This window comes from Eurypyga helias, unplaced genomic scaffold (assembly GCF_000690775.1).
Source record: "Eurypyga helias isolate BGI_N326 unplaced genomic scaffold, ASM69077v1 scaffold3165, whole genome shotgun sequence".
Classification (NCBI taxonomy): Eukaryota; Metazoa; Chordata; class Aves; order Eurypygiformes; family Eurypygidae; genus Eurypyga; species Eurypyga helias.
The window spans coordinates 225-27528 of NW_010253195.1; the positions used below are offsets into that span (position 1 = coordinate 225).

Below are 27304 nucleotides of genomic sequence, written 5' to 3' on the forward strand. Positions count from 1 at the left end.
ATAAGTAAACCTTTGCATTTACTTTGAGGGTGGATGGAATGGAGATCAAGTTGCGTTCATAACATCATAGGACTTCAGTCTCATTAGATTCACTTCTAGAATTAATTGATTTAACGATAACTTCACTTACTGTAAGATAAATATATTTGCATAATACGTAGTTGTGTGGTGTTTAAAACAGTCACCACTGTTGTTGCTAAGCGGAGAGTATGATATTAGAGTGCTTTGGTATTTATGCCTTTGGAAGTTTAGGTAGTGCTTGTTCTATGCCATCTTTGTTTTTCAGACAAATGACCTTTCCAGCATGCAATGAGAACCAGATTTCACTTTTTTCCCCATGCAGCTATCTTCTATTTCATAGTAGTTCTGTTACTTGAATTGACCTTCCTAACGCCAAACAGATTATTATTACTGTTAGATTCCCTGGTAGGCATGCATTTGTGTATTAGTATAAAACTGACTTGGGAGAGGAGCTAATGATCAAAACCATCATGCTGCAACAGGGTATGATGTCTCTTACAACATCAGGAAGGGATGTGGGCTGTAGGCTGTCAGGTATAGAGAATATCTTTATTTGGGTAATAGATAATAGCAGGTAGCACTAGTTGTTGTGGGTGATGTTTTTAGTGAGAAAGGCATCTGCTGACTTATTAATCTTGTATTTTCTTTTAAGTCCTGTAAATAATTGAAATATGGGATTTTGAACTGTACATTTCTAAATAGAATTGCACACCTCACTCTGAAGTAACTGTAAAAGAGAACTAATTTTTTATCTGTACGAGCCAAAATCTGCTTTAAAATTTTTTTTTCTTGTCTTGTGATTCTGGACTGACAGCTTTGGAGAATGAAATAGTCTGCTTTAAGCTAAGTGCAACAGCTGCTTTCTAGAGCACACCCCACTTCACCCCTGTCTTTCTCCTGAGACCTTCCTTCTGAGAAGAAAAGGATTTTCTGCTTTAGTCAGTCAGTCCTGCATGTTCTTAGGTACTTTACAGTTAAGAATTGAGTTGTTAAGACCTCTCATGGGTGCAGATGTATAGCTGTCACTGACACTGTAGTAAGTTGTCTGGATGACAGTCAAAATTTGAATTAGTCAACTGAGGAGACAAAAAAACTTCCTCTTTTTCCCTAACACTGCAGAAAGATCCAGTAGCTCCAGGCATATGCCACAAGAATCTTAATCTGAGTTCTTTTTCTCATGCTTAAACAAATTTGAATGTGTCTTGGTAAATCCAGTTCTGGGTCTTTCTATGCCTCAAGTCAGAACAGGATTTGCTGAGATGCATTACCAAGATCCAAGCTTAAAGATTGATGCTGTGACTTTATCTGCTCTAACCTCTTTAGAAAGTTCACGTTCAGCAGTAGATGTGACACCTTTGGTTATTTATCATGTAGCCCAGTACTTCTCAAACTTCAGAGCTTTGAGAAATACTCTGTTGATCCATATGATTTTCGTAGTGTTTTTAATCTAGAGGTGCAGTAACAGTGTAGACTCATCTGTAGAAGTTCTTGTGGTCCGGAATGTTCGGGAGCTGCTGAGTTTGTTGTACCTCAGTGACATACTACAAAACTGTCCTCCATTTCTGAAAGCTGACTCTTAAGTCAGAGGCTGTTTCTGTCACTGGGACATGCTTGTATTTCCAAGGAAGTGTCTGGGTTTGCTTCACAGTTTGAAGCTTCTCAAGAGTGTTTAGAGTTCCTGGACTCTCTCTGTACTTTTTTCTTGTATTTTTACACATGGATTTTGCTGTAATTCTCACTAAAATGTTTGAAGGGTAAAACCTGGTGGTCTTCTGAATGCCATAATCTTATTCCAATATCTTTTTTCCAGATGGTCCTCTGCCCGACCCAACCCTGATACGTGCCAATGTGCCAAACCAGATGATGAATCGTATGCAAGCACAGCCAGGTAAATATTTGAAGAAAATCTGCTACTCTGATTTTGAAGGCATTTTGGAATCGGGCAGCTCTTGCTGAAGTGTCGTAGCCATTGTTTCACCTGCAATTTTCCCATCTGATTAAGAAAATAGTTGTCTATATATTGTGTAATACTTGCATAATGATAATATATCAAAGACCCTATACATATGTCTCTCATGACATTTTATAAGTCTGTGAATTGAAGAGCTGCTCATTAGCTGCTTGCTTTAAGTACAAAATTTGATGCTTTTGGAACTTCTGATTGTGTGAACTTAGGTTGGTGGGTTCAGTCAGACACGGTGGGCCTAGCCAGCTTAGATGAATATGTGGCAGTGGCAGAGGGAAGATGGTGAGAATTATTGCTCAGAAGGGAGGGGTAGAACCTTTGTTACATATTCAAGAAATATTGTAGCCAACAAAGTACTTAAGATACAGTTTGGGATTCAATTTCTAGTTTCTAGTGTGTAATTAAGATAATGTGAGTTATCTGAAACAGTGGAAGCAAGTCTTTCAGGGGAAAAAAATCTATTCTGAAGGAGTATGGTTGCTTGGACACTTTAACCACTGATCCATGTACTGGTTGATAGGAGGAGATATTTCCTTTATAGTACTGCATGCCTGAAAACTGGCTGCTAGAAAATGAAATTCGGAAGAAACTGACAACATTTCTCCCCCAAATGTTGAATGGTGCCCAGAGGAGAATTTATAAGTGTTTATAAGAATAAGAATTTATAAACTTTGTTTATAAGTGTTTTTTTGGCACAAACGCACAGGAATGAATCAGTTTGGCCAGATGAACATGCAGCTGTCACCGATGGGACCCCGGCAAACCCCTCCTCTTCAGCACCCTGGACAGCTAAGCCAGGCTGGGGCCATGAACCAGGTCAGTGTGTTTGGTCCAGGGCATCGAGCTTGCGGGTTTTCTTCTGTTGGCTGTGGTTTCCTTAAAATAAATATAAAATGAATTTTAAAGTCACGCGTCATTTCTTCATTCTGTTGACCCTTTGATTCCTCCTTTTGCATCTCTGCTGAAAAAGTTGTCTGGTCTGTGATAACCTTTTAGGTCTTGGTGGTAAAAATCGGCTAAATATTAAGTTAAAGTGGCTTTTTGTGCTGTTGCATGCTTAAAAAAAGGAAAAAAGATAAATCTTAACTCACAGTCCCAATCTGAAGTCAATATCTTTTTCCTCGGCTTACAAGGGGAATCATAATTTCTTCTTTTGAGAGGAGTTACAAGCAGGCTTCCCATACTGTGTCCCACAGATAAGCAGCAAGCATCAGTTTCTGCAACAAGATAAATGGGTCCTTGTAGAATGTTATGGAGGTACACGGACATCATGTGAAATGAGTACCTCTCTTTTCCAACAGATGGGGTTTCCTTCACGTATGCAGCAGCCAGGAGTTGGCCAGCCTTCTGGTCAGAATCAGTTTCTACAACAGGCCCAGTTCCCTGCTTCTTCCCCAGGAATGAACGCAGCGAGCATGCCTATGACTCAGCCTGGCAATCAGACACCAGTGTCTCAAGTAAGTTTCTGATTTCTGGAAGTGATGTCAGTGGGCTCTGTCATACACTGGTTTCCTTCATTGGTTTTAGCAAGTCTGTAGCAATGGAAGAGAACTTGTTATCTTAAGATACTTTTGGAATTACAGTCAACTGAATTTGTTTATTGGGACCTTGCTTTTTCCTGATGTAGCACTGGGAATGGCAAGGGTGAAACATTGTTGACTTGTTCTCAGGCTTAAACTTAAGTATGACAGAGGATTTTCTTTAAGTTTGGCTTTATGGAGGAGGGAAGTAGTTAAGAATCGTAGTTACTACCATGCAGTAGTTAAGAATTTCTTGCTTAACAGCGAGGCAGAAGAGCCTGAGAAATTAAGAGATTGTGGAAGAATAAGTTATAAAAAGGGATGTCTGCTCAGGACCAATGTGTGTTGCTGGCTTTGGGGGTTAGGTGGGTTATCGCAAAGATCTGGACTGAAGAGTTTAGCAGTTTCCTTTCTGTCCTTTCCCTCTCCCTTTTCAGCAAGAACCTTTCAGGCCAGGAAGAAGTAGGGAACGTCAGTTTGCTTCTCGTTGATGCTTCTTCCTAGTTTGCAGGCAAGATTATTGGAGTGACAGCTTTTTTCCTTGACCAATACGATTTTTTTTTTTTGGTAATCTTGTAATAGTACAGTTACAAGTGTACATATTTCTAATGATAAATTCAATTTCTAGTCTTGGGGGTGGAGGCTTGGGCACACTGAGGGTATTTGAATGCGATTTTTCACTGTGGTGCATTGTCTCATATTCAGGATGTAAAAGTCTGCAGTTTTAGAAAGAAATGTTTTGCAAACTTAGAGTGTAGGTGTACCATTCTTTAAACATATCAACCAATATAAGTTATTGTATTGATACTTCCCTTTTAGAGCTGAATAAACACTAAAACAGCTTTATGTTCGTATGGAGCAAAACAAATTGACTAGACAGTTTCTGCTTTTGAAACAGTTTAAAAAAACCCACCAACCCAAACCCACAGATAACTTGTCACATTTTTAGATGTATGGCAGTAAGTGTGGGAAAGCACACATTTGACAGAATTCCTCTCCTTTTCTATTTCAAGTCATTGCAGATATGTACTTGTATTCCCACAGGCACAAATGACCAGCGCTTCCTGTCCTGTGAATTCTCCTGCAATGGCTCCAGGTTCTCAAGGGAGCCACATTCACTGCCCACCTCTTCCACAGCCTCCCATGCACCGAAATTCTCCTTCTCCAGTACCTAGCCGAACCCCAACACCTCACCACACGCCCCCAGGCTTGGGTTCACAGCAACAGCAGGCAGCAGCTGCCACCACTGCCCCCACACCTACTCCTCAGGCAATGCCACCTGGACCGCAGTCGCAAACTATGCACCCCCCTCAAAGGCAGACTCCAACACCTCCGCAGGCACAGCTGCCTCCACAGGTCCAGCCTCCAGTTCCAGTTACTCCTTCTGCGGAGCAACAGCAGCAGCCCTTGTCACAGCAGAGCACGACTGCATCTGTTCCCACACCAACAGCACCCCTGCAGCCTCAGCACCCCACAACACCTGTAAGGAAATACTTCCATTGTGCTTTCCCTGAAAATCTTTAAGCATAAGGTTTAATTTTCAGCTGTCTTTATTTCTGTGCAAGTCTGTGATAATGGAGGTAGCTCTTGGCAAGTTTAATATCGAAATAGGGGTGTGTTTTCTGCATTTGGGAAGCACCCTTTTTGCATCAAGTCTATAGATGATCTGGTGTTTGCAGAGAGGGAGTATTTCCAGAATTCTAGTGCATGTTTTGCACTGTGAAACGTGGATGAGGCCTGCAGTTATGTCTACCTATGTACAGTGGTGGTGTACAACAGGGAAAGAGTAAAAAAAAACCAGTGCATGTTTTTCAGTAACTGTAGCTGTGTCGCAGTCCTTCATCAGGTGAAGGAAGTAGAAGCACTGGACTTGCATTTAAACTTGGTGGAAATGTAGCATAGGTAAAAGGTAGATTAGAGAATGAAGAATAAATCCATGAGAAGGCTGTTTTGTGATGTGCTTTGTTCCCCTCAGCTTTCACAGCCAGCTGTAAGCATTGATGGGCAGGTATCCAACCCCCCATCTACCAGCAGCACAGAGGTGAACTCTCAGCAGACTGTTCCAGAGCAGCAGCAGCCCCCTTTACAGGAAGTGAAAATGGATATTAAAACAGATGAAGGGGAACCAGAACAAACAGAGCTGCAAATGGAGGAGAAGGCTGAGGTGAGATTGTCGGCCAGTTGTTGGGTAGAATATCTTAATCTCGTGCTGCTTTCTGTCTCCATGCAAACCATTCCTTCCAGAGCTCAGTGAGAGCTGTAGGTGCTACCTGCTGCTGCCGTTTAGACCATTGACTTCCTCTACCCTTCCTAAAGAAGAGTCTTTATTTTGATGAAATGGGAGTAGAGACCAGTGGCCACAGGAAGGACCATGATAACGTGGTTGCCGCTCTGAGGCATTTTGGTAAACACCAGTATTTAGAATAGCAGATGTGTACATGATGGGCTGCTCTACTGAGCTCTGACAGCTTGTGGCTGAGGACAGCCAGGAGTGTGGCTGCCAGCAGAGTCACCCTGGCAGCCCTGGTATGGAAGGGACTGTTAGACCTCCAGAAGAGCTGAATGAGTACCTGGGTGTCTGCCTGCAGCTCAGAACTGGTTAGCAGCTCGTTGTTACTGCTGCGATGATCAAAGCTGGGTTCTAGCACATCGGCGCAGGTTTTGACTACAAGGTTGGATACCCTTCACCCTAGGGAAGATTGCTGGGCAGGGTGGCAGATGGGTTAAACGACGGAAATGTGGATGAGTCATTTGACAGGAGGTGAAGTGAAAGGCTCCCAACTGCTTTTTCCAGGTTAAAGTAGAACCAGTCGTGGAGGAATGTAAACCAGACCCAATGGAACAAGAAGAGAAGAAATCCGAAGTGAAGACTGAAATACCAGAGGGGGAAGAAAGACCAACTACTCCAGCTACCCAGTCTTCTCCGGCAGCTGGGCAGTCCAAGAAAAAAAGTAAGCAGGAGCACCGTTTTGGCTGAAATCCACTGCATCTCCCTAGAGAAATCTCTGGGGAAAAACAACTTGAGCTTTCTTCACTGGTACTCAATGGGGATTGTTCTCTGTGACTTTGGGTCAAAAATGTCTCATAGCACATGTGCTTATAACTGGCTTTGGGCAAGTTCTTTCAGGCTTTAGTATTAGGCATTAGGCCTTAGTAAAATTGTCGCTGCGCTAGAGATTTCAAATGCTCCTCAGTTACAGATTTTCTAGACAAGATTTTTCTCAGGCCCTCGGGGAGGGGCTGCATTTGGAATGTAAACCAGCTCTGTTAAATTTAGTGGTGTCTTTCTCTGATGAAAACAAGATTTACTTTAATATTTTGGCCATCTCCTTGTGACCTGGTGATCGCTTTAATATCCTCCTCAGAGCTCAAGTGTTGCGGAGGATAAATAAGCCATGCTGAGTAACTTAAACCCAGTGTCTGTGTTCTTTTTCCACAGACCTCACATTTTCCAGCAGGTTTCTTGCTTACAGCTGTTTCTGCTATCTTTCTAATGTTGATTGTTTTTCAAAAGTTTTCAAGCCAGAAGAGTTGCGGCAGGCGCTTATGCCAACACTGGAGGCACTTTACCGTCAGGATCCAGAGTCTCTTCCCTTTCGACAGCCTGTGGATCCCCAACTACTAGGAATTCCTGTGAGTGCCTTAGCAAGATACTTTCCTGGCTTTAGTTCAACGTTAACGCTATTATGACCTACCTGTTTGAGAAAGCTCAAGCCTTTTTTATTAACATTTTCATACTGATGCATCTGAAAAGTTTTAGGTTGGGCAGTGGAACATCTGATGTCTGACTTAGGAAAGGTTTTTGTCAAAAGTTTGTTGGGTTCTGTGACATTTCAGTAAATAAACAGGTATGCCTTACGCTGAAGTGATTACCAACAGATCCCCAGTGCTGTGTGGGCTTTTTATGGACGTTGCTTCATGTTATGATGCTTCTATTGCTGAATTCCATAGGTGTTTCTCATCATACATAAAACTTGGCTGAATATGTGGGAAATCCAAGCAGATCAAGACCACTCCCCCAAAAAAACCCAAATCCATCAATGATTATTAATCTGTTCTAAGCAAGGAAGAGACTATTCAAGTTACAGTTTTTGGGTTGAATTTTCTGCTTGTTTTAGAATTGTCTTCAGAAGACATCACTATCCTTCACATATCTCTGTGTTAAACTCTCTGGATTGACCACACAAGTTGACTGTTTATACAGAAATACGTATATGTAGAAGACCTGCTCAGATCCTTTAGGCAACATCTTTTTTCCTGAAAGGGGTTTTGTTTGGTTTTGGTGTGGGATTTTGTTTTTTTTTAGGATAGGTACTGCAAAAAATTCAAGGCCTGCTGTATTACAGGCAGAGAAAAATATTGCTGATATTCAATCAGCTGCCATATTTTGAGGACTTTTATGGTAGTGGCCATAAGTGAAAAAGGCATTCTTTAGAGGAGGCGTGGTGTCTTTTATTGTAAAGTTATTTCTGTCTGTTAGGTTGTCTGGTCTAGTAAAAACAGTTGCTTTCTATTAATGCTCTTGTGTATAGCCTCAGATCACAGTGGCTGCGAAAACACTGCGGTTTCCTACATTTTGGAATACTTGTTTTTGCTGACTAAAATTAGAATGGCTTTATTTCATCAGGAGTGGAAGAGCAATATAGCCTGAGAAATAAAGGAATCATGAAGAGAGAGCACTGGGGAGGGATGTGGGATTACTTAGAGATTTCGTTGTATGTCACAAGCAGTTTGACAGTCAGGTCAGGGAGGAACCTGTTTTTCTTGACGTACCGCAGAAGAGTTTATATGCTGAGAATGCGCGTGCTGTCATGTCACAACGTTAGCGCTGTAGTAGCGTTTTGATACGCTGTGTGTTCTCGCAGGATTATTTTGACATCGTGAAGAACCCCATGGACCTCTCTACTATCAAGAGGAAGCTAGACACGGGGCAGTATCAGGAGCCCTGGCAATATGTAGATGACATCTGGCTCATGTTCAATAACGCCTGGCTGTATAACCGCAAGACGTCCCGGGTCTATAAGTACTGTTCCAAACTGGCAGAGGTGTTTGAGCAAGAAATTGATCCAGTTATGCAGAGCCTTGGTTACTGCTGTGGGAGAAAGGTAAGAAAATAAGTATTTTTAGTCCTCTGCAACAGCAGTTGCAGTTGTTAGCAGTTACGGTATGTCAGAAATTTTGAGAGTTCATTAGGATTTAGCAATCCTGGGAAATTTGATTTTGAGGGTTTTATGGATCTTGTAACTTTATCTTGTGCTTAAATCATCTATTTGTATATAAGCCCTTGGGGGCAGGGGAGAGGGATGTCATTAACTGAAGGCTCATTTTGATCAGGGCGAACCCATTTGCCATTGCAAATTAAACAGATGCAGTTCTGTTACCGCAGAAGAAATGTTCTATTACACTGTACATCAAGGGTGTATATTGTCATTGTCTCATTTTATATGCTTTCCATCTTTGGAGAAGAGAGAACTTGAGAATAACAGCCCACTGAACGTTGTTTTGTGACTAGCACTCCGTACGCTTGCTGTACTGTGAGATCTGTGTGCAGAGTAAGGTGGAAGTGATCATCGTCTGGGTCGTGCTTGCTTCCCACGGAGAGCAAGTGGGCACACGTATGAGTACTAAGACCACCCGTTCCTCTTTGCAGTTGGAGTTCTCGCCACAGACTTTGTGTTGCTATGGCAAACAGCTATGCACAATCCCTCGAGATGCCACTTACTACAGTTACCAGAACAGGTAAGGTAGACTCGCTCCGTGCTGTTCTGCGCATGCTGCGATCAGTCTGTTAAAGGCCTGCATGTATTTACGTATACACCCTCTCCCTACCTGTACACCTTTGTCTTTTAAGATGCAAATTTGCTGGAAGTGCCCTCCAATAGTTTACCTTGAGTGTTAATGATTTCTTTCTGCAAGAGTTCACTGCAGCCTTTGCCCTTCCTCTTTTGTTTGCGGAAATGTGATCTTTTACTAAATTTTTATCCTGCTGTTAATTAAATCTTCGGTTTTCTGCAAATCATGTATACAAGTCTGTTGTCTTTGCTTCCTACTATGCAGCAGTATTTTTCATGCAGAGCACTGAGTAAATGATGCAGCAAGTATATTAATGCTCGTAATACATACTATACTTGGCAAGTCTGCTTTTCTCCTGATGTTAACGCTGAAGAGCAAACTTACTTTTGTGATGCAGATCTTCATTGGAAGATTTGTGTATTCAGATCTTCAGTAGATGGATGCTTCCTTTTTCCCCTGAAGTTTCCTGAAGGGAATTGTCTTGCAGTAGCTGTCAGCAGCTCTGTAAAGTGCTGTCACTTCTACAGCTCTATTGAATGATTTTTTTTGACTTGGGGTTTATTAAAGAATTTAAATCTATTTTACTTCCGAAAGAAGGTTTCTTACTAGGCATCTGTTTGTCAGTTGGGAAAGTAAGGCAGAAAGAAGTGGCCGTATCCCCTGGCCTGTTACCACAATGCACCTGTTAGAGCAGAGGGCTGGTTGCCTCTAAACTATGCCACCTCCATCAATTTAGTTCCTGCTCTCCATTCTTTCCAGCACCTTAAACACACCAAAAAAACCTCCTCATAACAAAAGCACTAAGGCTTTTTACCTGAAAGCCAAGGAGATTTTGCAAGAATTGTCGTTATTTTAAGCACCTGGTCAGGTGAAGGCAACCAAAGAGCTACAGGAGTTACATCTTGGTTTATGAAGCCTAGGAAGTTCATGGCAGTGAACGGAGGTTTTTAGAAGTAAAGAAATAGAAAATAAGCTTAGAGTATTCCATGATAACTATTGTAGTTTTAGACTTACGTAAAGCTTTTCATATCATGTCAGTATCCCCACTTACCGTTATCTGTGGACAAACACTAGATGAAGCAAAGGACGACTATTCAGGAATCTGACATGCTGTACGTGTTTTCAGACATTAGCAGGGGGGGTTTGCACTAACAGGTGCATACGCGTGACTTGTAAATGACGTTACATACTCACGTGCGTATGCATCTGTAGACTGAAATCCCCAATTCTAGAAGTGGTGTCCTCTGCATTATCTCAGATGAAAACTGGGAGAGAGGGTTAGGAGACCTGTCTTTTTAGCCTAACAGCTGCTACAGTGTTGATTTGTATGGCTTTATTACAAACATGTTGTGAACTTCTTTGTATTTTTAGATGTCTTGTGCACTCAATTAACATGCCTTAGTAATGGAGACGCCACAGTTTTAGAACATTTTTGAGGGCTGCAGTAGGATCTTGAATTCATCACTATTTTATTCAAGTGCAAATGCAGTCTTCCTCTGTAATGCTTGCTGCATTGAAGCCTGCACTGTTCTGCACTCAGACCGGGCTGTGGCACAATCATATCAGTGTAGAGCATTATGTGTGTTGTTAATGTTAAGGCCTTAGTTAACATACAGCTTGACAGTTGTATAATTAAGGTCTCTAAGATTTTTATTTTTTTTTTGAGGACAGATTTTATTGTTCTTGAAGCTTCTGATATTTAGTTTTCCCTTTCAACTGGGACACAATCCTGTGGCCTTTCAGCATTTATACATTTAAGATGGAAGACTATTCCTCTTCCATCGATCTCCTGCAGATCCTCCTGCCAGCAGAACTGCTGTGCCAATGTAGAAGTCGGAGTAGCAGTTCCTCCTTCCTTCTGCTCTTTCCCCTTTCTCATTTTAATTCTTTGCTGTACGTAGCATGGATTATTAAAATGAAGAGGGTATGTGTATGCGAAAATGGAATACTCTTGTTTAATTTACTTTAAACGTTTGCTGCTTGTGAACCCATTTGAGAAATTTAATGCTAATCTGTGCTTTGCCTTGGCTTTCTGCTTTGTGTTGTCTTGTCCTGCTTCTGTGTTTTTTGTTTTTGTCCTGAAAACCCCCATTTCTTTGTTCGTGTGTGTTGTTTTTTTATTTCTCCTTCATGCTTGTCATTATCTGCACTTGGCTTTGATTGCACCAAAAAAAAAAAAAACCCACCCAACCCAAATAAAAAACCAAACACAATGCGGGGCCCATAAATCTGCATCATTGAATATCCTTGTCGCCGTTGACAACCTGCTCTCTGCTCCTGTCCCTTCCTTGGCCTGCTGTGATTGGTGGCTCCGTTGCTTGACTTGGGCTGTGTTGTGTGGATGGAGCAGTTCACCCAAATATGGCCTTCTTGCTGACAGGTATCATTTCTGTGAGAAGTGCTTCAACGAAATCCAAGGGGAGAGCGTTTCTCTGGGAGATGACCCATCACAACCTCAAACGTGAGTATTTTGTTTGCTTGGGCTGTGCGTTCTTAAGTTGTATCATGGTCTGATAGTGCTTTTTCAAAGGGGAGGAGATCCGTTTTAGATAACCCTGCTGTGTGTAAGCTAGTAGAAGGTAGACCAGGTATTCTTCATAGCAGCCTAGACTTATGTTGTCAACTTTTTTTTCCTTTAAAATCTGGACTGACCGAACTGTAGTGAAAAATAAACATTTAGCTCTTAGAATTGGAACTGTACTATTAGAGGGAAAAGAGGAGATTTGGGTTTTTCGGGGCAGGGAGGGAGTGAAAGTATCCTACTGCGGAAAAACAAACATACCTGCAGGCAGGTAGGTGACAGACGTCGTTTGAAACGGTCAAGCATACAGTTCTGTTTACAGACTGGCTGTGCTATTAAACTTGCGTTCAACTTCAGATTGTTTTTCATCCAAAGCAGAAGCAGGCAGCCTCCTTTTGTCTTAGAAATATTTTACTACTGGAGTGCCATCTGCTTATGAGAGGTGCTGTGCATGGTTTTAGTTGCCTTTTCCATGCTGGTGGCAAACTGTTGGGACAGTCTTTCATTCTGCTGCACCCTCCTCACACCTCCCCAAAAAAAAAAATCTTGAAACAGCGTTTTTGGAGACTAAGGAAGCCCTTGAGGGACAAGTGAGTGCCAAGCAGTTAGTCTTTGAGCTGTTGAAGAAAGCTCTTGGCAGGAGGGCACTGCAGGAACACCACAGGTAGAAGCAAGTGAGGAACTTGGGAAAGTCTGAAGCCGGGGGAAAGTTGTCCAAGTTAACTTTCACTGGAAGTAATTGTCATCTTCAGCAGCATGTTACCAAGTCCTGGTTGCACTGATGGATGTATCTAGAACACTAATGAAAGAATCCACTGGGGCAGTGGAAGATGTAAGAGTGCATCTGCCTGGAAGGAAGGAAAAAGGAAGGAATGATGTTTGTGTGCTGGGCAGTACAATGGGCTGTGTCCCTGTGGTATCATGGATTGCTACTGTAGTATAAGCAAAGACTCAAAGTTTAACAAAACTGGACAATATTGATTAGTGGGAGATGTGGTATATGAAGTACTTACATATGAGAAGCAAGTGTCTCTGCATGTAAATCTGTGTAGAAACAAAAATCAAATATATTCATTCATGTTTGTATCTAACTTTTTGTTTAGCCGCTAAGGGAGTATGATCTTTCTCGTACGCATTAAGTTGGAATGGTTTGGCACAAACCTTTGAGTCAGGGTAGAAGGCAGCATAGAGTGCTTTGTGTTCTTACACTAGATGCGGACACACAGGCACGGGAGATGTGTTTGGGGTTTTTTTCCAATAATGAAAGCCACCAAAAGCTCTTTGAACACAGGCTGTGGTAAGAAGGTACTCCAGCTCCTGGCAGGGTTTCTCATAGGTGGTTTAAACACTTGGTTGTGTAGTGAAAAGGGAGGGTACAGGGCTGCATGTGATGAGCAAGCACTTCTGAATGTTCTCACCTGCTTACAGGCTTTCTCTTGGGAACAGATTTTACTGGAGCATAGAGATCCTGCTCCTTCCCTCTCTTCCCACAACCTGTAGTTAAAATGAACAGAAGCAGAAAATATTAGGAATATGTGTGTTGGGTCCTGTTTACAGTTCTACCCACCAGATTATCATAATAGTTTGAGGCAATTGGGAAATTAAACTGAGTTCAAGCTCCTTATCAGATAAATAAAGAATTCTGCAGGTGGCACTATTCAGAATAAACACTGATATAAAAGGGTAGGGAGGTTGATGCATCTCATGCAAGTTGGATTGAGTCTCTCTCACTGCTTCCCAGAGGTACCTGCTGGTCTTCGCAGCAGTTACACAGCACCCTCTTCGGGGTCAATACTCAGAGGTCTGGGTATTCGTGTATGATTATTCTAGACTCTTTTCACCCCGATTGGTGTAAAAGATACCTGGGACCTCACTGTCAAAAAGATGGAATTTCTAGCCTTGGAAATAGTGCAGGGAAGGGAGAGTAGTGGCTGGGCTGGGACTGCAGGGTTTGGAAGCTGAAATTTATCCTTTAAAGTTAATCTAGGAGGGAGGGCTAGGGGAATCTTGAAGTAAGATAACCTACCTTTCTCGGTAATCAAAGACAATTGGAATTCTCTGCCTTTAGAGAGGCATATTAAATAGTCTTTTCACTATGAAATACCCATCAGACTGGTCCAAAACTTGAATGTCATCAAGTTTTGCTGTTTATCCTGTAGTAAAACGGAGTAAGGGAGCAGTGTGGTTCTCTACAAGCTACTGTCCCCTAGAAAAGAATGTTTTCCATGGGCAGAGTCAGGGTGGTGTATACTTTAGTTATCTGTCACTTTGGAAACACAATTCCTGACCTTGTAGTGCCAGTGACTGTTTAAAAAATTTGCTTGCAAGTTTTGTCTTGGGGTGTGAATATATGCGCTATGGCATGAATGTATGTTGTCTCCTGCTAAAACTGAGTTTTGTTGCCCGTTTCTCCATAGCACGATAAACAAAGAACAGTTTTCAAAAAGGAAGAATGATACACTGGACCCTGAACTGTAAGTAATGCTTCGCACTTCCAATAGTCTTCGTTTTGTTGTAATGAGTTTGTAAAAGACGCGTTACCCATTCGCCATCAGCTTTATTTTTCGGTGTTCTCCAAATTCCCCGTGGCTCCCTTAGCTCCAGGGGCTGCTCAGTAAGCAGCCTGTCTGGCATTCCGTGCTGAGAACCCAAACCACCACAGCTGTACTTGAGAAATACTCAACGCTGTACGTGTGGGGCGAAACTACTGCATTTTGTTGTCCTGCATGTGGGTTCGACAGAAGGACGAATGTGGATAGCTCTGCTTTGCAACCTGATTGTGGCACTCAAGTCGCAGGACTGATTGGTGCAGTTGGCTTTTCTTGTCATATTTTACAGGCAGCTGTAGTAGAAGGAGAAGCTGTTAAATTTGAATGAGCCGTTTCTCCTACACTGCTCTGGAAGCAGAACTGTAGGCATTCAGTAAAGTTACGATGGTGGTGACTCAGCTGCTTTTCTTTATATTCCCGAGGGGTTGTTTTGAGGCCACTTTACAGGGGCCTGCATTACACACCTATGCTGCTACTCCGCAAACGTTCTCTTCCTTCTCAAATGAATGAGCAAAACCAATATGTGTTCTTCCCACACCATCCTTCCAGGGGCATGGGGTCAGCCAGTTCTTCAGTTTTACAAGGGCTGTGGGAAGGAGAGAATAGTAACTGGATTCATAACTTTTCTTTCCCTTTGTTACAGTGAAAATACAGCCTAACGCTAGAATGCAAGCCTAACTTAGAGTATGATACTGAGGGGAGACCTGATCGCTCTCTACAGCTACCTGAAAGGGGGTTGTAGGGACGTGGGTGCTGGCCTGGTCTCCCCAGTAACTGGTGATGGGACAAGAGGAAATGGCCTCAAGTTGTGCCAGGGGCCCTTTAGATTAGACATTAGAAAAAACTTCCTCACTGAAAGGGCTGTCAGGCATTGGAAGGGGCTGCCCAGGGAGGTGGTGGAGTCACCATCCCTGGAGGTGTTAAGGAACCTGTAGACGTGGCGCTTGAGGACGTGGCCTAGTGGGTGTGGGAGCATTGGGTTGATGGTTGGACTGGATGATCTTACAGGTCGTTTCCAACCTGTGTGATTCTCTGGTACCGTGTAGTCTATGTAAATGATAGCTGTTCATTCAAAGTCTGACTCTTATCAACAGACCTGTTCTAAAGGAGTCACGTTGTCCTGATACATGAAGCATCCTTAGGTATTTTTGGAGAATTCTGTCCACCGTCACCTGTAAAGTATACCATGCTGCTTACCTCAGTCATCCTTATATCTCTGCCTGTGTTCTGGACGTGACTTGGCTATGGCTTGTGGTTTCTTCCTTCCCACCTTCCTGCAGAGTGTTTGCAGCATATCCCAGGCTTCAGGCATAGTGCAGCATCAAACAACAAACTGGTTTCTCCTGGTTTTTTTGCTTCTGACACCTATGAATCAGTTTTCCTCCGTCCATTCTAGCATCAAGCAGTTTACAGATTTTATCCTTAGAAGGGCTTCACTTCAAAAAAAAAAAAAAAAACCAAACCCAAAAACAAAGTGGGTGGCAGCAAGGCATGCAAATGGTAATAACAATGTGTCCCTGGGTAGTCTGCCTGCCTTGAGCTGACAGGTTCTGAATTCCGTCTGGAGGCTGCGCTCAGCGTGGATGTGCCCACTGTGTTAAATAGGCTCAAGAGCCTTAATGCTGAACTCCTCTCATGAAGTATTACAAAATGTACAAGCAAGTAATGTACTACTAACCTTGCTTCCCTTCCCCTTTGTTTTCCTTCTACAGATTTGTTGAATGTATAGAGTGTGGAAGAAAAATGCACCAGATCTGTGTTCTTCATAACGAGATAATTTGGCCCTCTGGGTGAGGAATTTCTCCTTCTTAAGCAAGAGAGTATATGGTAGATGGACTGGGGTTAGTGCATAAACTGCTTTACAGTGGCTGTATTTAAAAGAATGTCTAATGGAAGAAGCTGCAGTCTCGCCTGAAAACTATAGAATCTAGGGGGTGACATCAGTTTTAGACGTATCTTAACTGTGGTGCGTGTAAAGTTGTTACTAATCTTAAATGTGTCTAACGATCCTTTGGAAGAGGGCCTTTCAGCCTTTTATGTTTTAAAGATACTAGTCCTTCATGACAAGATGGTTTTAGTTCTGGTAACAATTTCATACTGATCTGTTGTGTACAAATCGTATTGCTTTGTCATCTTCAAAAAGAGTTTGTCACAACTAAAGAATTTAACTGGTGAATTCACTTTTTTGACCTAAGTGATCAGATGAAATCTGAAAAATTATCTCGTTGTCTGTAGGTACTCCATGGTTCTTGATCAGCGTACTGGGCTTTCCTCTGATTACTTTAAAAGCTTTTTTAAAAAGCTGATAATTGCAACTAGGTATAGTTTTGTAAGATCTTAAATATTCCTTTTCTCAGCAAGAAAGGTGCGACTTCTGCCTTTCTGTTGTCCCACCCGCATTGCTGCAGAAGAGAGAGAACATCCTGTAATCGAGGAAGAATCTGCCCATCATTCCATGCTACAGTTTAGAAAAAAATCAGCCTTTTGCTTTGTGTTGTGGTATCTCCTCTTCATCAGAGGAGATAAACAGTTTGAGACTGTTTATTCCAAGAATACTTTGAGCTAGTTACCCTTAAGACTGCCAGTGGAGACGCTGTTTGCTGGGATTGCAGGTGGCGACAGGGGTGACTGACAGGACGTGCACCCCCTGGAGCTTAGATCCTCCTCTGCAGCTCTGAAACAGTTGGGCTGTCTCTGCTGGCACTGTTCTTTGCGCTATCTTTTACTTCGAATTTCAGTTAAGGCATTTTCCAAACCTGATAAGATTTTGCTTCTGATGGTACGATGGGGAGGAACCTCGCAGTCTGACTTAGGATGGTTTTTCACTTTCTCCTGTTTTTGCTTCAGCTTTGTCTGTGACGGCTGCCTAAAGAAAACAGGACGAACCAGGAAAGAGAACAAATTCTCTGCTAAAAGTAAGATTCTGACAGTTGCACCAACAAACCTTAGATATTTTGTTACGAATGGGAAGAGGGGGCTTTTATGCTGGTTTTGCATTTATTTCAGGGTTGGGTTTTTTGTTTGTTTTTTTTTTTTAAGTTAAAGGAGGGTACTTTTGGTCAGTGCTGACCATCAGTTCTGTGGTGTTCAGCATGTTTGCATTCACAGGTGTTGTGCTGGTTAATTTGTGCAGTTGTTACCCATCTGTTCTATAGACAAAATAAGTCTGTCAGAAGCTTCTTGGGCTGGTGTACTACTTACAAATAGGGAGTGTTTACATTTCTGCTAAAAAAAAAAATAACAATAATCCCCAGCTGACCAATAGCATCAAGATTCAGCAAACCACTCAATGAATCAGCATCTGAGTCGTCGTTTTTTTTTTTTTCCAAAATCACCCAAATCAAAACTCCCCAGATTCATGAAGAGTGCAAGAGGAATACAAGGGTGCTTTTATGGTTTTTATCAGTTTTTGTTTCTCTGTGTATTGCACACTACACGTAGTGTAGCAGTGCTTTACTGGAAGGTGTCGAAGTGGAAAAATGAAAAGCTGTTTGGCAGATATGTAATGGGCAGCAGTTAGACAGGCCCTGTTACGCCACAGGTCTTAAACTCCCCGTCAGCTTTAGGGTCTTCTTAGCTAATGTTACGCTTGTATTTCTTTTGTATGAAGATTGATTGAAAATGAGGAACTTGTGAATTAACTACATTACTTGTCGATACAGTTGTATTTAGTTGTTCTTTCCATTGTTGAAATGTATTCTTTCGGTAGGTGGAGAGCCTAACTTGGCTAGTGTGGCTTCATAGAATATACTTGTGAATTCAGTGTCTGCTCTTCAAGCCTCATCTGAGTGCAGTGGTTTGTGATCCAGTTTAAGTAATTAATAGCTTCTGCTCAAGAGGAGCCTTAGTTGTGATTGATTTAAAACAGATAGAAATTGGGTTGAAACACAGTGTTTAAATAAAGTATAAGCCGCAAACACGCCTGCAGGTGAAAAGCAGCTCACCCCATCTGGAAGTGTTAATGTTGAAAGATAAAGCGTTAAGTTATGATAACATCCTGCATGCATTCAGGGTCGTTTTGCATTTAACATCTAAATCGAGACGTCGCATCTGAACAGTTCAGTTTGGTGTATATGTAGAGCTGTCTCTCTCCTGCAGGGTTACCGGCGACAAGGCTTGGTACCTTCTTGGAGAACAGAGTCAATGATTTCCTGAGACGACAGAATCACCCTGAGGCGGGAGAGGTTACGGTGAGGGTGGTACACGCCTCTGACAAAACTGTCGAAGTAAAACCGGGAATGAAAGCAAGGTATGTTCTTCCCATTTCCAATTTTGCTTTGTTTTTGGGGGAGGTGGAAATTATTTGAATTCACTTCCATGCTGTTAGTTGGAAAAAAAGACTGTTGTCTGCAAAACCTCACCACTGACTGGTCCTTGACAAACAGATGTTACAGCAGCATGTTAATTAGTGGCGATGAGTGTCATCTCTTTCACAGTAAAAAGCGCATGCCTTGGGTCTGAGTAGCCTGTAATGCCCTGAAATTACACCTGCAGCAGCCCTCGTCAGTGTTGCCTTTACCTAGTGACATGTGTTCTCGGATAGGCGGATACATTTGGTATTCCTCTCTGCCCTCTGTCCCCCGCAGGTTTGTAGACAGCGGAGAGATGGCTGAGTCCTTCCCCTACCGAACAAAAGCGCTTTTTGCCTTTGAGGAGATTGATGGCGTAGACTTGTGCTTCTTCGGGATGCATGTGCAGGAGTATGGCTCAGACTGTCCTCCACCCAATCAAAGGTGCGGAGCTGCGGGAAAGCTTATTTTACTTTGGCCGGGTGAACCTTCTGAAGTGCTGTACAGAGCTTCGGTGTGCTGTGTGTGAAGACCGGCAGTGCTGTTAGCTTCTAGAAACCTTCGAAGGAGCCTCTGCAGGCAGTATGCCAGTCGCTTCTCCCTGGGGATGCTGCTGGCAGACAGTGTTGCTTTAAGGATCCACTGTCAGTGTTCTCGAGGAAGGGGCTGGGTAGTTTTAGAGAGACGATGCTAGGATATCAAAAGAAAGCTGAGCTTCTAGAGGTAAATTAGTATGGGGGTTTTGAAGGTGGTGGTATTGGGTGTTTCAAATGTATAAAATAACGTGAATAAACTTGTAGAACTACTTTGAAATTGCTGCTTCTCATCGTGCCGTTTTTGTTTGGGTTTTTTTTAGGCGGGTGTATATATCGTACCTTGACAGTGTTCACTTCTTCCGCCCCAAATGCTTGAGGACTGCCGTCTATCACGAAATACTCATTGGGTATCTAGAATACGTCAAGAAACTAGGGTAAGTCTCTTCTAATGTTTTCTTCTGTGCAGCTTTTGTGCCAGGTAGTTCTTACTGCAGATGAAATTACTACATCCTACTGTGCAGAACATGGTGCCAAACTATCAACTGGTGACCTAACAGCTTGGCAACAACGCTGTGTCGCTGAAAAGGAGAAAAGGCAAAAAGAGATTGCAGGCTTTTCAGGAGAGCTTATGCTTCTGATATTTTTAGGTTTCCAGGCTTACGTAAAACTTCCTTAAGTCAGAGTAGAGAAAGTGAGCCTTTTTATCCAGATTGTAATATTTTGCTGGCCTTGTTGATAGTGCTGTCCTTGGGTGATGCCACTGCTGTAATCAAATCAGCCCTGTGGGCTGCCAAGTAAATTCTTACCCACGTTCATAAGGAGAGAGATAAGTGTGTTCTGTCTGTACTGATTAACGCTTCTGTGAGGGAGGCCACTAAGAAATCTCTTACAGAACGAGTAGTTGAAACTGGGAGAAACTGAAAAGTCAGAAGAGAAAGAGGAGAGCATACCTGGGACAGCAGAAAAGAGAACACAAGGGCTGAAGAAATGAGAAGGGTGGGAATTAAGTGACCGTGATTACTGAGGTAGAAAAGGCAACAAAGTCAACATCAATCCGTTGTCAAAGGTATCTGGCGTAGCTTGGCATAGAGTTGCTCATAAAGAAATTGTTAGGAACTATGTTTAGAGTAGTCGCGTGAGAAAAATGAGGGGAGTCAGAATGGAGGTGGGTGGTACTGTCTTCAGTACCTCAGTGAGATGATATATTCCTTAGTACTTCAAAGGCATGCGTGAGACTTCTCTCTGCTGCCTTTTATTGTGTATTTTCTAACCTGTGAGTCGGTAAAATTGCTGCGTAGAGCTCAGGCCTCTGTGTTCTGTGCTAATGAGTGACATCAGGTTCTCGTTTTGGGAGAACAATATTGGTCACACAGTATCATCTCTCCCCTATCAGGCGGAAGGAATGACAACTGGCTGCAGTTCCCAGGGTTTGGGTAGGGCTCTGCATAGCCGTTTCTAACACGGCAAGGATGGGTAGTTTTCTCTAACTTGAGAGCTGATTATTCCTCCGACTGGAGTTCTTTTCCAAAGCTAATAGAGAAGAACGATGGATGAAGAAGTGATCTTTGTGGTATTATATTCTCTGCAGCTGCTCCTGTTTGCATGTCATCTGTCTTCCTAGTACTTCGATTGTACACCCAATAGCTTAGGATGACAGTGAGTGTTTATTCCCAGGCAGAATTGTGAAAACTTTTAAAACTGATCCTCAAAGTTAAACAGAGTATTTATAGTAGAAGAGTGAATTGTGTGTTTCAGTAAATCCAGTTTTATAAATGTTGCTGGATAATGTACGACTGCACTGTCCCAAGGAAAAAGAATTCTGGCTTTTACTACTGAAACTCCTAATCTCCATCTTTCTGTGTTCGCTAATGGGGAGGTGGCACTTGCAGGTTGGTATCAGGCCTTGGTTTTTGTCTAGACTGGGAGAAGTGTACACTTGGTATCAACTGCTCCACAGGTAGTGCTGAATTTTAAGAAGTTAGTGAGAAGATGGTAATGCTGTCACATGAATGAAGCTGGAATGAACACTAGAATTAAAATCTTGGAGAGCTATAATTATTGTCCACCTGGTAACATCAGCCAACTTTGCGGTAGCTCCATCTCGTGGCAGAAAGGGGAGAGCAGGCTCCCGTGTTCATAGTCAAAGCCTTCATGTGCTGTTTGTGTCTGACGCCAGGTATACTACTGGACATATCTGGGCATGCCCGCCTAGTGAAGGAGATGACTACATCTTCCACTGCCATCCTCCTGACCAAAAGATACCCAAACCCAAACGACTGCAAGAGTGGTACAAAAAGATGCTGGACAAATCTGTGTCGGAGCGCATTGTCCATGATTACAAGGTTTGTGAAGTGTATGTTTGTAGTGGGGGGGGGGTTAGGGTTTTGGACAATCTTGTCTTGGTTTCTTCCTTGCCTTATGCATCGTGCAGGTTTCTTGGAGTTTACTGTATTGGTTTTAAGTGAATTGAACTTAAAAACTTAGAGTTAAAATACATCCTCGGGTTGCCCAGAGAAGCTGTGGATGCTCCATCCCTGGAAGTGTTCAAGGCCAGGCTGGATGAGGCTTTGAGCAGCCTGACCTAGTGGAAGGTGACCCTGCCCATGGCAGGGGGGTTGGAACTGGATGGTCTTTAAGGTCTCTTCCAACCCAAACTGTTCTGTGATTCTATGATCCTCTTCAAAGCATGTAGCTTCAGGAATCATTTTAGCAAGAGAGTTGAAATTATTCCTTAAACTAAATTCTTGAAGAATACTGTAAGAAAGAGTAGATCTCATTAATACAAAGAAAATATATGGAATCTTTAATCTTCCTGTGTTAAATTAAATCGTAGGGTTAGGCTGCTGTCACAGAAGGATGTAAAGTCTTTGCAATTACCAGGATTTTGGCCAGTGTCGGCAATATAGTGATCATATTGTCCCTTCTGCTATGTGTCCTTGTTGAGGTCTAGCACAAGGTAGTAATTTATTTCTTAGGAGTGGGAGTATTTGAAATGTGTTCGACAAACTGTCTCGTAACTGACGCAGCGTTAAATCTGCCCTGGGAATGTGCTCTCATAAAAGGAATTGAGATATCACACTCTCCTGTGTCCCACCTGCTGGTGCCTTCTTCATCACGTGTCGAAAAGGTTACCTTTACCCACGTGACTTGCAGTAGCGGTAACAAGCGCTGTTCTTTTCCAGGATATATTTAAGCAGGCAACGGAAGATCGTCTAACAAGTGCAAAAGAGCTGCCTTACTTCGAAGGGGATTTCTGGCCGAACGTTCTAGAGGAGAGCATTAAGGAACTAGAGCAAGAGGAAGAAGAACGGAAGAGAGAAGAGAACACTAGCAATGAAAGCACGGATGTAAGGATGCTTCTGCTGTTTCGTCATCTAACGTAAACGCTGTGATTGCATGTAGCTAATTAAAAAGGGGGGGTGCCTAGGTGCTTTGGTTAACTGGGTTTTTCACCTTTCTAGCTTCACTCTAATACAAATTCACACTTTGTAAGTTAGAGCTGTTAAAATACCATGAAGCTGGAGTCGTACAAGCAGTGGCTATTCATAAGCCTATAAGCATACTGATTACCAAAGTCAGTTCGACGGACTCAGCCGCCAGCAGAATATTGTGCTGCTGAAATCCAGGTACCAGGTTCATGCTGCAACCTCAGCCTGACCTGGAAGCTTTTTCCTTAAGCTTTAGCTTTGGAATAGGAGCTAACTTTCTGACTTAGGTGTTGTAATGCCAGTCTTGGCAGAATGTTCTCAGAAAGTTACACAGCACTGTGATTCAGTAGTTTACTCTCTATAGGTTTTTATTAGAAATTGTTAAGGCATCGAGGGTCTGAAGCACAAATCACTGCTGAGCTGTTGTTGGGCTATGTAAGGTAGAGAAACCTTTTGCTGGTACCTCATGCAGTGTGGTTTTTTGAGACCGTGCAACTGCTGTGCTTTCATGTTCCACGAAGACCAAAGGAAGTATGCTGCTTAATTCAGCAATAGATCTGATAATGCACAGGTGCAGAATCTGTGCATCTGCCCCCCCTTGGATCTTCTGAGCTTTTATGGAAGAGGTGGGGAATCTAGGGTAGGTGAGTAGCTTTGCTCACACGGTAGTAGGTGTTAGTTAGCCCTGCTCAAATACTGCTGCTTCGTCACCATATTAGATACTAGATTTTTGTTGGGATGTAGAATTGATGGTTTTCCTAAAAGACCTTTGGATCAAAAAAGTTCAGTTGAACACTACAACTAGAATTTGGAGTTCCTCTGTGGTGCTTTTTGCAACACCTCCCTTCAGGGACTTTGCGTAAACTTATGTGCTAGAGTAACCAGGGAATTGGGCAGCTAGATAGCAGATTTGCATTAGCTAACATCTTACACGGCTACGGGTTAGTTAAAGGTTTGTTCTGCACTTGGCAGAGCTGCAAGCTCCCACCCCTCTGATATACCAGAACCCAGTCGTGCGGAATTGCCTCGCTGTGTGTGTGAGGTTGGTCAGCGCTTTGGGGCCAAACTCCTGTGAAGGATCCGCCCCGTCCTGCTGTGGGGGAAGCTTGCAGCATATTACTAGTTAACCTTTATTTATTCATCAAAAATAGTTTTAACTCCTTCCTGAGCCCACGTTTCACCTCTCGACAAGGAGGCAATAAACAACTGGACTCTGAAATGAAGTGGTGGTCGTTCGTGTTCCTTGGAAATTTCTATCCTGGCCAAGTTATTTTAACTTAGGAAAAATGCATATTTGGATAAGAATTTCTTTGATCCTTGATCCTGGTGTGCCGTAGTGTTCTGAGGGGCCCTCTGAGACGCACAGAGAGGAACCAGCTGTTCATTGCTCGTTGATTAAAACTGAAATTAAGCTGACCCCTTTCATTCAGCTGTTGAGCGACACGAGGAGGGTGCATGCTGGACGGCACGCTCCTAACGCCGCTCAAACTCCCAACAGCTTCAGAGCAGAATCGGTTTAAGGCAGTCTGTTAAGGGAACGATGAGCCTGTCAGAGAGCTATAACAAACTAAGTCTGGGTGGGTTGAGTCTTTCTTACCTCTGGTTAGTGCACTAGCAGCTGTCCTTTCCAGTTGTTCTCAGTTCTGAACTGCACTGAGAAGCCACCTGCTGAAACCCTTGGCGATCATCCGAGAGGTTCAACTGCAGCGGACAGACAGGGTTCGGTAAATAACGTCTCCTTTGCACGTCCTGAGCATTTATGCTTCTAATGTATTTAGAACTCTCTATTGCCCATCTTGACATCTTCTGGAGTGGTTGTGATGGAATTAATTGAATGGTTCAGGGGACCCTGGTAGGTGTCTCTGGAGTAAATTATTGTGAAGTGTGTTTTGTCCTGCGGTCATAGAAGATGTGAAAGGGGTAAAATGCTGATGTGGTGTGACTTAGATACCTGACATGAAATGCCTTTAAAATTAATAGGTGAGCAAGGGAGACAGCAAAAATGCCAAAAAGAAGAACAATAAGAAGACGAGTAAGAACAAAAGCAGCTTGAGTCGTGGCAATAAGAAGAAGCCTGGCATGCCCAATGTGTCCAATGACCTCTCCCAAAAGCTGTATGCCACTATGGAGAAGCACAAGGAGGTAAGAGCTGATGGAATGAGAAATACGTGTTTGACTTAAGTAGAGAGGTGTACAAAGCTGTGCTACCTGGGAGTCGTGCCCTGTAAGTTACACAGGTTTGGCTGGAGAACAGACATGTACCGATCTGGGCGCTCTTTGCTGCGAGGGCAGTGGGGATAAATACAGCTGTGCTCATACAGAACTTCCCAATAGTCTGGATTGTCATGACAGCAGTACTGTTCAGCCCGGTGCTCCTTACCTAATGCTTTGGAAGGAGGTGAACCTGCAGGGCACCCAGAGGTTGGAAACGTCCCAGCCCTCACAAGCACACCACCCTGGTGGCACATCATTCAGGTGTTAGTTGGCCCTGGAATTGTACACTCTTTGTGACTGTTTGGTATTCAAAAACCTCTTGATAAGTGCTGGCATACTAAGTTTTTTTACTTTTCAGGTCTTCTTTGTCATCCGTCTCATTGCTGGCCCCGCAGCCAACTCCCTGCCCCCCATCGTTGAGCCTGACCCACTCATTCCATGTGACCTGATGGATGGGCGCGATGCTTTCCTAACCCTTGCTAGAGACAAGCACCTGGAGTTCTCCTCGCTACGAAGAGCCCAGTGGTCAACCATGTGCATGCTGGTGGAACTGCACACCCAGAGCCAAGACCGCTTTGTTTACACCTGCAACGAGTGCAAGCATCATGTGGAGACCAGATGGCACTGCACTGTTTGTGAGGTGGGCTTGGTGAAGCTTCCCCTGCTTGTGTCCCTGTGTCTTTGTGCCCGGCATGCTCCTCGCCCAACCTAATTTCTCAGTATTAACTGATGGAAAAAGATGTGTACAGCTCATCGTCTGACAGTTGAGAAAGAAAGGAGAGGGCCTACAAGGAAGCTGGTGGGGGGGGACTTTTTACAAGGGCCTGTAGTGACAGGACAAGGGGGAACGGGTTTAAATTGAAAGTGGGGAGGGTTAGATTGGATATCAGGAAGAAATTCTTCCCGGAGAGGGTGGTGAGGCACTGGAACAGGTTGCCCAGAGAAGCTGTGGATGCCCCATCCCTGGAAGTGTTCAAGGCCAGGCTGGATGAGGCTTTGAGCAACCTGGTCTAGTGGAAGGTGTCCCTGCCCATGGCAGGGGGGTTGGAACTGGGTGGTCTGTAAGGTCCCTTCCAACCCAAACCATTCTGTGCTACCTGTCAGATTCCTGTACTCAGGGGACTCCTGCACTACCCTCCTGTCTCTCCATCGAATGCTGTGAACGGTGTTTTTGTCTTCGGAATCGTTTGCAGTACCAGTGTGTTTGAAGACTGAGGCCAGTGGGCTGGGTCAGTGCTGTGCCACCCAGGCTGAACTAACCTTGAATCTGGCTCATAACTTAGTTTTTTAGCCTGGTGGAAGTAAATGACTCTCAGAATCAGTTCTGAAAAGCTCCGATTAAAATGTGATGCTCCCATTTCCTCATAATATACCAGAAGATAAATTCTGTGTTTCCTATGGATTAATGAATCCTAAGGACTTGGATCTTTTCCTTGAAGATCAAGTACTGAGCCCAAACTCAGGTGCTGTTGCTTTCACAGACTGCAAATGCCGTTCTGTTCTTCTGTCAGCACACTCTGCTGTTTAACTCGCCTGGGAGCTGGAAATGCAGCTTTCCTTCCCCTTTCTTTGATAATTGGTACCTGTCCTGCCACTCTTGCGCTCTTCTTTGCAAGCAGCAGCAGATGGGCAGTTCTGTGTTCCCTTGCCTTTTTTGCCCCCTTTCCTATCAGAGAAGAAAGGGATTTTTCTGGCCCAGCTGAAGAACGTATGACTTAGAGCAAACTTGTTTTTCAAGCTGTATGTATTTGTGTAGACTGCAGACACCCTTACATCCACGCGCTCCCCCTGGCTGTAACACGGATTTGTTCCTTCTCTAGTACCTCAGCATGGCAAGAAAGATGGAATTTCTCCCTAGAGCAACCACTTGCCTGGAACAGAGCAGGAGTAGTTTGTTGAGGTGGCGTGACGTTGTTTACTTATTGTATGGCGTTTTATGAGCACTGGTAACTTCTCCTTCATTGTCTTTCCAGGATTATGACTTGTGCATCACCTGCTATAACACTAAAAACCATGACCACAAGATGGAGAAATTAGGCCTCGGTCTAGACGATGAGAGCAACAACCAGCAGACTGCGACCACCCAGAGCCCCGGCGACTCCCGCCGACTGAGCATTCAGCGCTGTATCCAGTCTCTGGTCCATGCCTGCCAGTGTCGTAATGCCAACTGCTCCCTGCCCTCCTGCCAGAAGATGAAACGGGTTGTCCAGCACACCAAAGGCTGCAAGCGCAAAACCAACGGCGGGTGCCCCATCTGCAAGCAGCTCATCGCTCTCTGCTGCTACCACGCGAAGCACTGCCAGGAGAACAAGTGTCCGGTGCCCTTCTGCCTCAACATTAAACACAAGCTCCGTCAACAGCAGCTTCAGCACCGCCTGCAGCAGGCGCAGATGCTCCGAAGGAGGATGGCGAGCATGCAGCGGACCGGCGTGGTTGGCCAGCAGCAGGGCTTACCCTCGCCCACGCC

General features: G+C 43.6%; 1 protein-coding gene across 1 annotated transcript; it reads left to right on the forward strand.

Moving 5' to 3' along the window:
* Positions 1-1831: 1831 nt before the first annotated feature.
* LOC104510350 (histone acetyltransferase p300-like) lies at positions 1832-27299 on the forward strand (the record flags this gene model as incomplete). The annotated part of the gene is made up of 21 exons (XM_010152570.1): positions 1832-1909; positions 2694-2803; positions 3289-3444; positions 4552-4989; positions 5483-5671; positions 6302-6458; positions 7022-7140; positions 8373-8612; positions 9158-9246; positions 11681-11761; positions 14239-14295; positions 16083-16160; positions 17218-17285; positions 18469-18619; positions 18957-19103; positions 19516-19629; positions 21372-21537; positions 22378-22542; positions 24604-24765; positions 25196-25477; positions 26811-27299. Coding segments are annotated over 21 exons (3536 nt in total), but the record flags the coding sequence as incomplete, so codon positions are not given.
* Between the last annotated feature and the right edge of the window lie 5 nt (positions 27300-27304).